The sequence below is a fragment of the Chaetodon trifascialis genome, chromosome 8, assembly GCF_039877785.1.
Source record: "Chaetodon trifascialis isolate fChaTrf1 chromosome 8, fChaTrf1.hap1, whole genome shotgun sequence".
Lineage (NCBI taxonomy): Eukaryota > Metazoa > Chordata > Actinopteri > Chaetodontiformes > Chaetodontidae > Chaetodon > Chaetodon trifascialis.
In genome coordinates, this window is record NC_092063.1 from 7,861,496 (window position 1) to 7,874,312 (window position 12,817).

The 12,817-nt window shown below is 41.3% G+C and overlaps 1 protein-coding gene across 1 annotated transcript; it reads right to left on the bottom strand.

Annotated features, from left to right (window-relative positions):
• Positions 1-1,430: 1,430 nt before the first annotated feature.
• On the bottom strand, positions 1,431-8,226 carry ddx23 (DEAD (Asp-Glu-Ala-Asp) box polypeptide 23). The gene is made up of 17 exons (XM_070968476.1): positions 8,135-8,226; positions 6,989-7,146; positions 6,657-6,776; positions 6,068-6,161; positions 5,914-5,979; positions 5,684-5,822; positions 5,460-5,593; positions 5,229-5,341; positions 4,982-5,125; positions 4,615-4,840; positions 4,247-4,392; positions 3,936-4,113; positions 3,182-3,424; positions 2,897-3,048; positions 2,698-2,806; positions 2,350-2,524; positions 1,431-2,207 (listed from the first exon to the last, which is right to left on the bottom strand). Exons 2-17 carry the CDS (start codon positions 7,144-7,146, stop codon positions 1,984-1,986), a joined length of 2,421 nt encoding a protein of 806 aa, XP_070824577.1. The 5' UTR covers positions 8,135-8,226; the 3' UTR covers positions 1,431-1,983.
• Positions 8,227-12,817: the final 4,591 nt, after the last annotated feature.

The window sequence follows — 12,817 nt, forward strand, 5'->3', positions numbered from 1 at the left end:
TCTGGACTTCCTCTTTTGTGTGAGTAGAAAAAAAAAATTGCACTACTTTTTTTTGGGATGGTTGCTTTGTAATGCAATAACTGCACTAAATATAACCGTGTATCCACCAGACTACCACAGCGTGCTAGCGTGACCCAACACGCCTCTTCCCTCTATTTATCAAAAGAGACAGCAAATGTGTAAAAAGTGAGACATTTCCTGCCTGATGCTGTATAGAATGCTTTCTATTTGAAAATAGATTTACAATGCTAAGTAAAATATGACTTAAAGAAAATAAACATGACATTTTATGTACTTTTAATTGTTTGGAGTCCTCTTTGTGTTTCACTTGACATGAACTTTCACACAGATTCATAATAATACTCCGGAGGTTAAAACCTAATTACTTTGGTGATGCCTTGAATTTTCTTCTAGTTTTTCCACTACGAGGTTCACTTTTGTGAAATCTCTCTATAACTTTTGGATGGAGGTCACATTATCTGACACGCGTGACCTCTGAATGGATTCATTTGTGACATCTAAATGTTCCTTTCTAGTGCCATCATAAGTGATAAATGAACTTCCCATCAGCCTCAGCTGTAGCTTGTGCTTTGTGCTAATTACCAAATGTTAGCATGCTAACATGCTAAACAGAAGGTGAACATAGTAAACATTATACCTGCTGATCATCAATAAGTTAGCATTGTCATTGTGAGCATGTTAGCCTCTCAGAGCCGTACGCTTGGTGATATTCATAAAAGTATTGCAATACTAAATATCTGTTAAAAACTGTATTCTTGGTTTTATCATTTATCACCGTTTCCTTGGGTGAAAGCACATAGTGTTCATACACACTATGACACACACACAGGGGCTTCTGGGAAAACGTGCTGGTATTTTACATATATGCATGGAAAAATAAGTAAAGATCAGAGCTAAAGTTTAGAAAAATGCCTTAAAAGCATTATTTCAGAAGTTTTTTTCCATTCAAAAACTCCTCTAATCTACTTTCAGGCCGGATTTGATTGACAGTGCTGGAGACACAACCACACAACTGATGAACTCTAGAATAACTTTGACAGAACTCATGGTGTTAATGCGGGGCCTCGCTGATCACAGTGAGAAGCTGACTGATGAGTTCAGGGCTTTTCAACACAAAGATGGTGGCTGGCAGCTGTTGTTTATGAATAATGAGATAATCTGACTGGTTATTCATACGTATGATCACAGAGGTAAAAAAAATATACACAAAAGAGCAAATTTCAGGAGAGATGTGGAGTTTTGATTTATTGTTTCTTAGTTCCATGAGGAAGTCATGGCAGTAATGAAGGATTTTTAAATCTAAACTCCACATTAATCCTCTTCCTCAACCCTGAATTTTGCTCTTTTATACGGATTTGAAGGTTTCAACCCCTTTTCTGCATCCATGGTAGACAGTTATGAGCCAGATGTTACTCAAATATGCTGTATTCACTTCATACAAATGTTTAAATCTTAAACAATGAATTTTAGAGGACGAATCTGAAGCGAAAGTCGTCACTTCTGGCATTGGTCTCTTGAACAGTCGGGAAATTCAAATTATGCTGACAGAAAACATCGACAATCACATCCTGGCTGGTATTTATCACATTTGATAACTGAAGAGTAACATTAATCCAGTGCAGATCAGTTACATCATCAGGCTCCTGCTTACTGATCTCGTTTCTAGAAGCAAAACAAACATCTAGCCCAGTCCACATTTACACACTGCACTGAGCCGCACCATCCCAAAACCAGCACGGTGAGGATTTCTGCACCAGTTAATGATGTGTCGAAAAGACAGAAACAGACCGGCGGAATGGGAGTCAAGGTGGAAAAAGAGCAAAAGAAATGGGTGTGAATAACCTGGAGACCGTATCCTGACTGTAAAACATAGAAATGCAACTAGAACATGATAAAACAGTCTGACACCCAGGTGTGTGTGTTCAGTGGAAGTCCAACTTGTTCTGAAACAGCCGGGGTGAATCAGGCAAAGATGGTCTCCTCGCGTCTCTTCTTGGTCAGGATGGTTCCAGGTTTGTGCTGAGCGTCCGGGTGGTTGGCCAGCTCTGGGGGGCAGGTGGAGACCGGGCTCTCGAGGATGGCCTGCTTCAGGTCGTAGAACACCGCTGAGTCCTCTTTAGTGAGGAAAGTCAAGGCCACACCACTCTTACCAGCACGACCAGTACGACCGATACGATGGATGTAGTCTGCAGGAGAGAACAGGAAGAGCACTTTGTTACCAGAGGAAGGCTTAATGAACACTATGAACTCTGAACAAGACGTCTTCACAAATAAATATGAGAATAAAAAACAGACAAAAACCACCGCGCACAGAACGAGGCTTCTCACCTTCAATGTTTTTAGCCATGTCATAGTTAATGACCATGGAGACGTCCTGGATGTCGATACCTCGACCAGCAACGTCCGTGGCCACCAAGATATCTTTGGCTCCCGCCTTGAGATTGGAGAGAGCGAACTCTCTCTGCTCCTGGCCTTTGCCACCGTGCAGCGTGCAAGCATTGTACTGTGTGAAGAAGAGACAAGTGAGGTGAGGTTATGTGTCTGTTCACAGCATTTTAGGACGCCCCGTTCATTTCAGAGGGCGCAGCAGTTCCCTTAGGACTTGAATGTTTGACAACACGTTTTAGGAGCTTTTAATAAAGTGTTGGACCGCTGGTCTGGTCTGCAGCGACTCACCCCCATCTTCTCCAGAGACTTGGCCAGCACGTCACAGCCCTTCTTCTGGTTGACGAAGATGATGATGGGAGGCTCGAAGCCGTGCGACAACACCTCCAGCAGCTTCTTCCTGCACCACACAGAATCCAAAACCAGTCAGTCTCACATTTTGACAGAGACAAACGGGATGTATGTTGTTTACAGCTAAACGTCTGTTTACCTCTTCTCTCCCTCCGACATGAGCAGGACCTTCTGTTCGACTCTCTCGTGAGGTTTGCCGGCAGACCCGATGTAAACCACGGCTGGACGCCTCAAGTAGCTCCTGGCCAGTCTCTCCACAGCTGGAGGCATAGTAGCTGTGAACATGACCGTCTGGAAAGGTGCAAACAAAACAAACAAACAAATAAACACAGAGACTGAAAACACAAATAAACAGCAAGCACCTGGCAGCTACGCAACAGTCTTGTTTATGAAATGTTTGCAGTCGTCTGACAGATAAACATACTTGTCTGTATTTATGTTTTCCAGATTCAAAGTTCATCATCATCTTCTCAGGGTCCTCCGCCTCCTCCGTGTCTGGTTTCTGATTGGTCACTGGGATGTACTCCAGAATCTTTTGGACGTCGGGCTCGAAACCCATGTCAATCATACGATCGGCCTCGTCAAGGACCACGTACGTGCAGCGGCCCAGGACCAGGTAGCGGTTCTCCAGCACGTCGATCAGACGTCCGGGGGTGGCGATCACAATCTGTTCGACGGGGAAAACACACAGTTGGTGAATGCGTGTTTTTGCTTATTGGTACCATATGTATGTACTGTCAGGGTGGGCTTCCTGCCAAGAGATGCTGTATTAGAAAAAAAGAGCCCGTGGGTGCGTAGAGTGTCTCAAATTAGGTTTTTGATTCAATTGCTGAGGTTTTGGTAAACTTAGGAAACAGCTACTTTTACAACCAACAACCTTTTATTTACAGGCTTTTGCAGACAATTCCCATAATACTTTGGGAGATGCAAGCAGGAAGTATAATGTTGCTATGCACATTAGCCATCAGCAGTTCCTCTTTGCAATGTAACCACAAGCTAACAAACAAAGATCACTGGATCCATTTCTGATAGTGGAGAAAACTTGCAAATGTGATTATTATCAGGCAAGATGTGAAGTTACACGGAGCGCCTGTCTTCTACGATTTGCAGGCAGATTTATGGACGTTATGCTGACAGACAACACAGATATTTCTATCCTTAAGTGCTGAATGTTTCACCTCGCAGCCCATCCTGAGACGGAAGCCCTGGTCCTCTCTGGAGATTCCTCCAATCACAGCCACTGTGCGGATGCCGAGCGGTTTACCAAACTTTATGGTCTCCTCTTCAATCTGCTGCGCCAACTCACGAGTCGGGGCCAGGATCACAGCATACGGACCCTGGTCTGAGTCTTCGATCCTGCACAAACAGGCAATCAGGGAGAAGAGGAACATACCAGATGGTTATTGAGTAAAGAGAATGAAGCACAGGCCAAAGGGTAAAATGGAGAGCAACATTTTACTCGAGATTAGTTGAGTCTGAGCTGTGTTACCTGTCAATTTTTGGCAGAGTGGTGATCCAGACCAGCAGTGGAATCAGGAAAGCAGCGGTTTTACCGCTACCTGTCTCTGCCACACCGATGATGTCACGGTTCTGTAAACCAATAGGAATGGCCTGCCTCTGAATAGGTGTCGGGTCCTGGATTTTAAGAAAGAAAAAAGTCATCATTAGTGATTCAATTTATCAGAGACATTGAGAAACATCAGTTTCTGGGTAAAGAATAAATTAACTGGGGGTGTATTATCCACTAGATGCCACTAAATCCTACACACTGGTGCACAACTGAAACTAAAACATCTCGAACAATTTCCATGTATTTCCTCATCAAGGTTACGATACTTGGAGAGGCAGCGAGCTGACCTTGTAGCCACATTTGTCGATGACCTCGAGGATGTGAGCGGGCAGCGAATATTCCTTCCAGTTCCTGATGGGGTTCGGGATCTTTCCTCCCTTGGTGGTGATGCTGTAGTCCTCTCTGAAGATACGCCAGTCTCTGTCCGTCATCTCGTCCAGCTTCTTCTGGGACCAATGCCTGTCGTCCCAGCGCTGCTTGGCTTCCTTCTTACGCATCTTCTTCAGTCTCGTTCTGACGAGAATAGATATTAGCAAGTGGGAAAGTTGGGGGTGAAGGTGAGGTAACTCGATTCAGTTTTAATTTACATACACTCAGCTTTGTGTTTTGGATTAGATTTGCTCCTTAAAGCCACAATTCCTGCGTTTTACTCACTCCTCCTGCTCCTTCTCCTCCAGCGTTCGTCTCTTCTCCATCAGGTCACCATAGAAGCGTGACTGCTCTCTTTTCTGCTGCTTCAAGTCGATGCCAGCGATGAAGCCTCGCCCGTACAGCTGTACCTGATGCTTTTCTTTGTAGCTGAGAGACAGATGGGGAACATCATACTGTTTAGAGCGGTGCACATTAGAACAACAAAGGCCTGCTTTGGTTTAGGAGGCACAATGTGTTCGTGCTGACTCACATTGGGTTGTAGTCGACCGAAGTGTCTTCAGAAGCATCCCACTCAAACACAAACTTCCTGTCATTCAGGTGACGAGTTCGCCGGCGTTTCTTGATCCCACCCAGGTAACGCTCCTGTAAAGATCAGAAGTTTTAGTATGACATTGCGAATTTGTGGAGGGGGGGGTGCCGTTAATGTTTCCATCCCACGCTTTCACGAGCCTCTCGTCCATGAGGAGAGGGCGAGACTAACCTTGATGGCGTGGAGCTCTTTGCTTTTATCTTTCTCCTCTCTGAGCTTTTGTCGCCCATCATCGTCTTCGTTCCCATTGTTCTCCCGCTCCATTCGCTCCCTTCGCTCTCGTCTCTCCCTTTCCTGGGGGTCCTCTGAAACACATATTCTCAGTTAGGGTCATTATGCTTCTATAACATCATGCAGATTGTTTCAAACTGAATGAATCAGAGGCTGATGCACACCCATCATTTTTCTGCCCATGTCCTGGAACATCCTTCTCTTCTTCCTCTCTTCTTCCAACAACCTCCTCCTTTCCTCTGTCTGTTGCTCCCTCCGTTTCAGAGCCTCAGCTTCTCGTTCGGTCTTGGAGAGGAACTTGGGCTGAAGTGGACAAAATAAAGAAAAAAGTAAGGAAAAAACAATCATGGTTTTGAAAAGGAAAAGAAAACGTGAACCTCTGGAAACTTCTCACCTTTGCCTCTGCTTCCTCTTCTGCCTTCTTCTTGGCGAGAAGCTCTTCCAAAGACAAAGGCTGGACCTGAACAGAAGCAGCACAGGTCAAACACCCAAAATAACAACCTAAGAAACAGTGTCACACTGTGAAAGATTCAGCTCAACCGGCTTACCTTCTCTTTCTTCTTCTTTTCATCCTCATCATCTTCTGTTTTTATATCTTTTTCTCTCTTTAATTTGGCATCCTTTGACTTGGGCGAAGGACTTCTACAAAGGAAAGTGACAGACTAAATTTAAACAGGCGTAATTGACCTTTTTCAAAATAACAATCATTCATTCATTGCTTATTTAACTAATTTCAGTGTATAATTCCAAAAACAGAAATTTCAACAAACTGTTCACTGTAACCTAACCTACTAACCCAAAACGTCAAGAAAGAGAAACATCTTCCACTAACTGATACTATCTTAAATACAGATCAATAACATACAGTTTGCCTGTTTTTAATGCAGACTATAATTCTATTTTATACACTTCAATGATATTTACTCCATTTACATTTTTTTCCGTATTTTGTCATATTGTCAAGATTATCAGTATTGCACAAATGCACTGAAATTCAAAGTTCTGTGGGGGAAAAAACATCACAACTTGAAAGTTGTGAAAGAAATTCAAGCAAGAAGAAAGAAGAAAGAAGAAGAAAGTGAATCAGCATTTACAGGTCATGTGATCACAAAGCTGCGTATTTCTGCATTCACATACCTGGACCTCTTGCTGCGATCTTTATCACGTCGATGGCTGTCTCTGTCCTTGCGGCTCCTCTCTCGGTCCTTATCTCTGTCACGATCCTTGTCTCTGTCCTTGTCCTTCATGCGTCGGTCCCTGTCATTAAAATTGAAATCAGATGCAATGTATTTTCTTTTTATTTCAACATCATACAAACTGAAACTTAGCTATGCAGGAAATAAATTAAACAAAAAGAGAAAGAAACATAGGACCAATGCAGTGTGTGTGTATGAAAGTGTAAACATTTTTTAACAAGTTCAACTTTAATCTAGTGATAAAATGGGTTTGTGTCCTTGCATTTCAGTTACCTTTCTGTAGATTTAGAGCGATTTCGTTCACGAGAACGATGGCGTTTGCGCGTAGGTGAGGCTTTACGATCCCGCTCTCGTGACCGGCTGCGTTTCCTCTCTCTGTCTTTGGTCCCTGAGGATTCGGCATCCTTCTTGTCTGTGGAGTCCGCTGCCATCTGCAAACACAGTGAGCATATGTGTGAACGGCTTTTCCGTGAACAAAATACTTTTAGTACATTTTTAAAATAGGTTATCTGACATTGACTTTGGCAGGCTTAAGGTACTCAGTGCAATGTACTTTTGAGAGGAAATAAATGAATGAATAGCCTACAGTTACGCAGTGCTTTAAGCGGGGCATTACATTTAAGTTTTCTTTCAATAGTTCTTCCTCATGAATAAACGTTTACGCATAAGACACTAGCAAAGTTCAGGTCATGCTTAATTCACTTTGTGGCTGGTTTGTGAAAAAAGTACTATTTTATGTTGTATGTTGCAGCCATATTCACTATATTGCTGAGCATTCCAAAATTCAGCATGGCTTGTTTTTTTTTTTTCTATTCAAACTATATTGAAGTCGCCAGTTCAAACAACAATAACGGCAGTCCAAAGTTCAAAGCTAAAAAAAAACACAATCTAAGCATAAGATAAAATAGATAGACAGATTAAGAACATAATACCAGCAAAACATAAAACATAAATAAACTGAATGAACCACAGTTGATGTATTTATTTATCTGTTTATTAATTTTTGGCCAAGGTCTTATCCAGAAGGTTTTTCGGCTTATTCGTTCATCATTGAGAAACAGTTTCTCCTGCGAGCACTTGAAGGTAACGTACAGTATTAGCCTTTCGATAAAGTTTCAGGATCGTTTAAGATCCATATCAAAGTTCGCCATGACTTGCAAGAAAAGGTAACTTGTCATATGATTAAAAAAAAAACAACAACAAAACAAGACCAAATGAAGTAACTCAGCCTCTGTGGAATGAATGTAGTGGATTGTGTGAACAAGCTAGCTTCTTACATTAGCTCAGAACTTAGCAAAAAGGCTAACTATCTACAAGAAAGCGGCCAGAGATGCAACATACAGACCTCATTCAAATCATACGTTTGCATTTTATAAAACACAACAAGAGACTATACGGTGTACAATATTCAAAGCTTACCTCAACTACTTGTCAACAAAATATTACGATTTAGCTACGCTTCAAGAAGACGCCATGTCGCACTACACGAGCTAAAGCCAACAAGGGTGAGTGGGAGTTGTAGTACTGAGCGTTCCACACTGAGTGGAGAATGCGGCATTTTATACTACATTTCCCAGTGAAGTGACGATATCCTGTCAGGGCCCCGATTGTTTGGCCCATGGGCGACTACGTGCCTGATCAAAAATAACTTTGTCAGTCTGTCTGTTTGCCATTTTAGGCACAAGGTGGCAACAGTGCCACGACACTGATTTTTCTATTCACTCTAGCAGAAGTTGAAACTATGTGGTAGGTGTAGATTTTTACAAGGGGAACAGAATAAATTAAGGACCACATTGTTTATTCTGCGCACTTCAGGCAGGAAGTCAACCGCTAAACGTTGTCGGCCATACTTAAGTCAGTGCATTGGTGCATTTTGCGGTTGACAGTTCAGGCTGTAAATATTAATTAAGTAACTTTAGGGTTTATTTTCTTTGTTCGTTTTTTTCATAACTTTTGACTGTGTTTTTTAGTCTAAAACAATGCTCTTTTTCAGCTGCATTAGTCGAGCCCAGTAAATTAAAACTCTCACTCCACTTCTTGCAGTAGTCAGCAGGTTTTTTTAAGGTATGCCATGTCTGTCTGCCTAGCTATTGCTGTCATACCACAACAATAATACAATTAAGAATTAATAGCACATATTTCAAAGCTTTACAAAAAGAAGAAAACTTTGTAATTCTTAAGAAAAGGTCTGCTGTAGGAGCCAGATACCGATTGTCTATCGACCATAGACAGATAGTGCAGCCAAGATGCAATAGGCCTTTCTGCTCAGTATCACTTAAAAACACTATCCTCTGCAGCAGATTAACATTCAAGAAGTGCTGTTAGCGCAGAGACCAGACTATATTTTGCCTGTAATCTAAGCCATCCTCTGGTGTGTGTGTGTGTGTGTGTGTGTGTGTGTGTGTGTGTGTGTGTGTGTGTGTACGTGTACATGCTCCTGCAGACAGATAAAAGACATTTTGGATGCTGCTAAGCTTGACTACAGTCCGGATTGGCTCGATGCTGATTCATATTCCGGACCTGCCTTTTCTTCCACGGGGAGATCAAGAGAGATTTATGGAGCCCTTCTGAAGGTGAAACAGTTTCAGTAAGAATAGATCAAAGTTGATGGTATAAAAACACACACACACACACACACACACACAAAGGGGAAAGATGCAGAGGAAGAAAACAATAGACTGGTTAGACAGTGAAAGTCAGATCTGTATTTTGTATACTGAACTGTGCTCATTATTAGCAATTCTTTGTTTTCCCCGATTAGCTTTTATTAAATTCCAAACAAGTTTGAATAAGACCGCCCATGAAATGAATTATGAATTCCTTCTGTCTCACACACTCAGTGCTTCTGTGCAAAGAGCTTTTATGTCTTTAATGGAGGGAATCTGTTTCAGGGCTGCTTTCATGCAGCCATGATTAATGTTATTAATTACACCTTTGCTTTTCTTACTGGGACATGTCAAAATATCTGCCATGAAAAGGGTCTACTTTGTCTTTTGTTAATAATAATATTTTTCTTCATTTCACTGGGCAAACTGTGCTTTTGTCTGCTGTATTTAATTATCTTTCAGGGCCTCTGAGCACTTGGCGAGAGACCACCTAACAAGATAGAAATGTGTTGCTGTCTCTTGCCAGAATGTGGGCAACACTGAACTAGTGTAACTCTGATCTGATGGACTGTGCCCATTTTGCTGCAGTCTAACACAGGATTTACTCAGCTGGGATGAGGCAGCCTTGACTCGTTCGATAAGCAGGCTAACAGTATGCAATGTAAAGGCGGGAAGGCTGAGAAAACAGATCCACCTGTGGCCTTTTTCACAGCAGTCATTTTGACTCATCATAGTAGGAAAAACACATGCGTTACCAATAATATTAAAGATGGCTCTGCTGCATTCAAGTACCAGTACCAGCATGCACAACGTCATGACCCTGAAACCAAAGATGTAAATGGAATTCAGCCATTATTAATTTTATTATTTACACCTGAAATTTTCCTACTGAGACAAATCAAAAAGTCTGCAGCGAAATTAGTCCTATGAGCAAAGGAAGAAAGAACAGAACTGAACAGACTTAGTGCATATACTAGCACAAATTTTTGTAATGAGGACCGAGTGTGCAAACAGGCAATTAGTGAACTGATGAGAAGATAGAAGAACAAGAGGGCAGGTGCAGAAAGGGCAGGTCTGGATTAATTATTACAAAACATTCAAATAAGAAGCAATCCGCAGAATAATGATGTAAATGAGAGGATGAACTAGCCATGACACTTTTTCTGCTGACTCATCATGCTTAGATTAGGTTTCTTCATACTGCATGAGTTCTTTCCTTGACCGTCTGGTTTGACCAAAAAGCCCTTCACACCCACTGTTTGCCTGATTAGAATTCTTTTTAGGACTGTTGGACAGAGTGCTTGACTGACATCTCCTTCACCTTCCAGTTTTGTTAAACCTGTTAAGGGTGGGACCACTTGTATTTTATAATTCCTTTCAGTGCATCGACTCTGGTGACCTTGCATAATTGTTGATTTCCTGCCCAACTTTAACTTGAGTAGAGGTCTAATGAGTGAAACACCTGTGTGGGTGTGCAGGGCCTTTAAGCTGCTACATATCATATTCATGTTTCTGGCGCTCATGTTTATTTGAATGAAACAATAACATGGACAAAAACAACATAGTTTTGGTGAACAAATAATGTGTTGAAAACGTGCGATAACACGTGCACATAAGTTGCAGTAATCATGTGAACAAAATGCAGAAACATCAGTATGCATAAATATAGTGCGCCCAAGTCAATTGTATTTATATAGCTCAGTATTACAAATTGCCTGAAGGGGCTTTACAGTCTGCAGCATACAGCACCCTCTGTTATGTGTGAATATATTCTTACAGCATTATGATCATAGCTGTGTATTATGCATCACCACAACTAAAGAATGAGTGGTGAAAGTCTGTGATTTCTAAAATTTTGCCCGCAGTTTTGAGTAGAATTGCACTTCAGGCACTGGAAATATCAAGGTGGTGTTATTTCAAATCAATGCTTGTGACATTTTGTGTCCCTGCCAAGTGCTGATATACTTCACTCACACTCACACACACTGTCTTGACACTTTTGTGCTTCACTGTTGCCATGACTACCCTACGTTTTCCAATTAGGAGCTCGTCTCATACAATATGTCTACAGTTACTCCTTGCAAGTTATGTATAGAGCGAGGATTTACTGCACCAACTGAATCTCAAAAACAGGCTACCATCATTTTCGGTCCATGCTGCTGAAGCAAGTGTGTTTGAGGAGAACATTTAGATAAAAGCTGGGGGAAATGTGTTATAAGGAGTGAAAAAAAAGACGTAAATACACAAAAGAAACGTTCAGATCTTACCCTCATGTAACATTTTAATGTCAAACGGTCCACATTTTGGTTTTGTCATGGCCTGTTAAGGGTTCCTCGGGTCAGGAAACTGACCTGCTTTCAACCAGCATTGTGTAATGATGATGATTACCTAATTCTGATCACTAACAGCTAACTATTGATGACGGTTAAAGCTGGGCACTGTGCAAGCAAGCAAAGAGATCAATGTTAGAGGACTGACAAACACAGGCGTCATACCCATTCAAGCTTGTCCCACCAGATTTTGATATCTGATTTTTTTATATTTTATGTTACTCTATTATTATTATCATTTGTACTTCCGAAGGTTGCAGGGTGAAATGCACTTGCATGCACAGAGCACTCTGTTAAGCATCAGTCTTATAGGAGATAAAGGCTACAGCCTGATATAATTTGCTGAAGTGGTTTTTCAAATGTGTGAGAATGATATGCAATTAATTAAACACACCTAATTGCATTTTAGAAGAACAGGCGCAGTTTGTTTTGCAGGATGTTGGCCTGTACCAGGTAAAGTTATTCACCATCCCTCAAAATCTGGCTATTTAGCCTTCTAGCTCACTAATTGGGCAGGACTTGTGATAGCATAGCATACAATTTAATACTGCTAAAGGGGAGCTGTGTGATTGTTAAGGCAGTGAGCTGATAATAATATTATTATTAATAATAATAGCTAATGGAGTAGATGCTACGTGATGTCAACACATTCTCATCTGTTCTCATGCTGCTTCCTGAAGTCATTGTGTTTGTAAGTGTTACCATGCAGATTCCTTTCATCTGTGGATTTATTACATATGTTCTCTAAATTGTGGATACAGTTTTCACTTTTAATGTGAATTTTGGGTGAAGTACATAGGATTTAGCTCAAGAGGAACTGTGATTAAGGGTTCAATAACGATAACAGCACAATTGACATGGACATCTCTCAGCATATATATATTATTTACCCTGATATAAAAACAGATAATTGAGCTACAAAAACTCATTTTGTAATATATAATGATTATAATAATCCCCCTGAAGTCTTCTTCCATGCCTTTTGATGCCGCTGCTGACAAATGTTGGTCAGTTCTTGTGCTAAAAATATTTAAATATAAAATGCAAATGACTGATCAGCAGACATTTACCAGGTTTGAAGCCCTCAAAACAGACTTCTGCTGGGGTCTCATGATTGGATGGCACAGATACGACTGTGTTTAGCTGTTATCCAGATGTACACATCA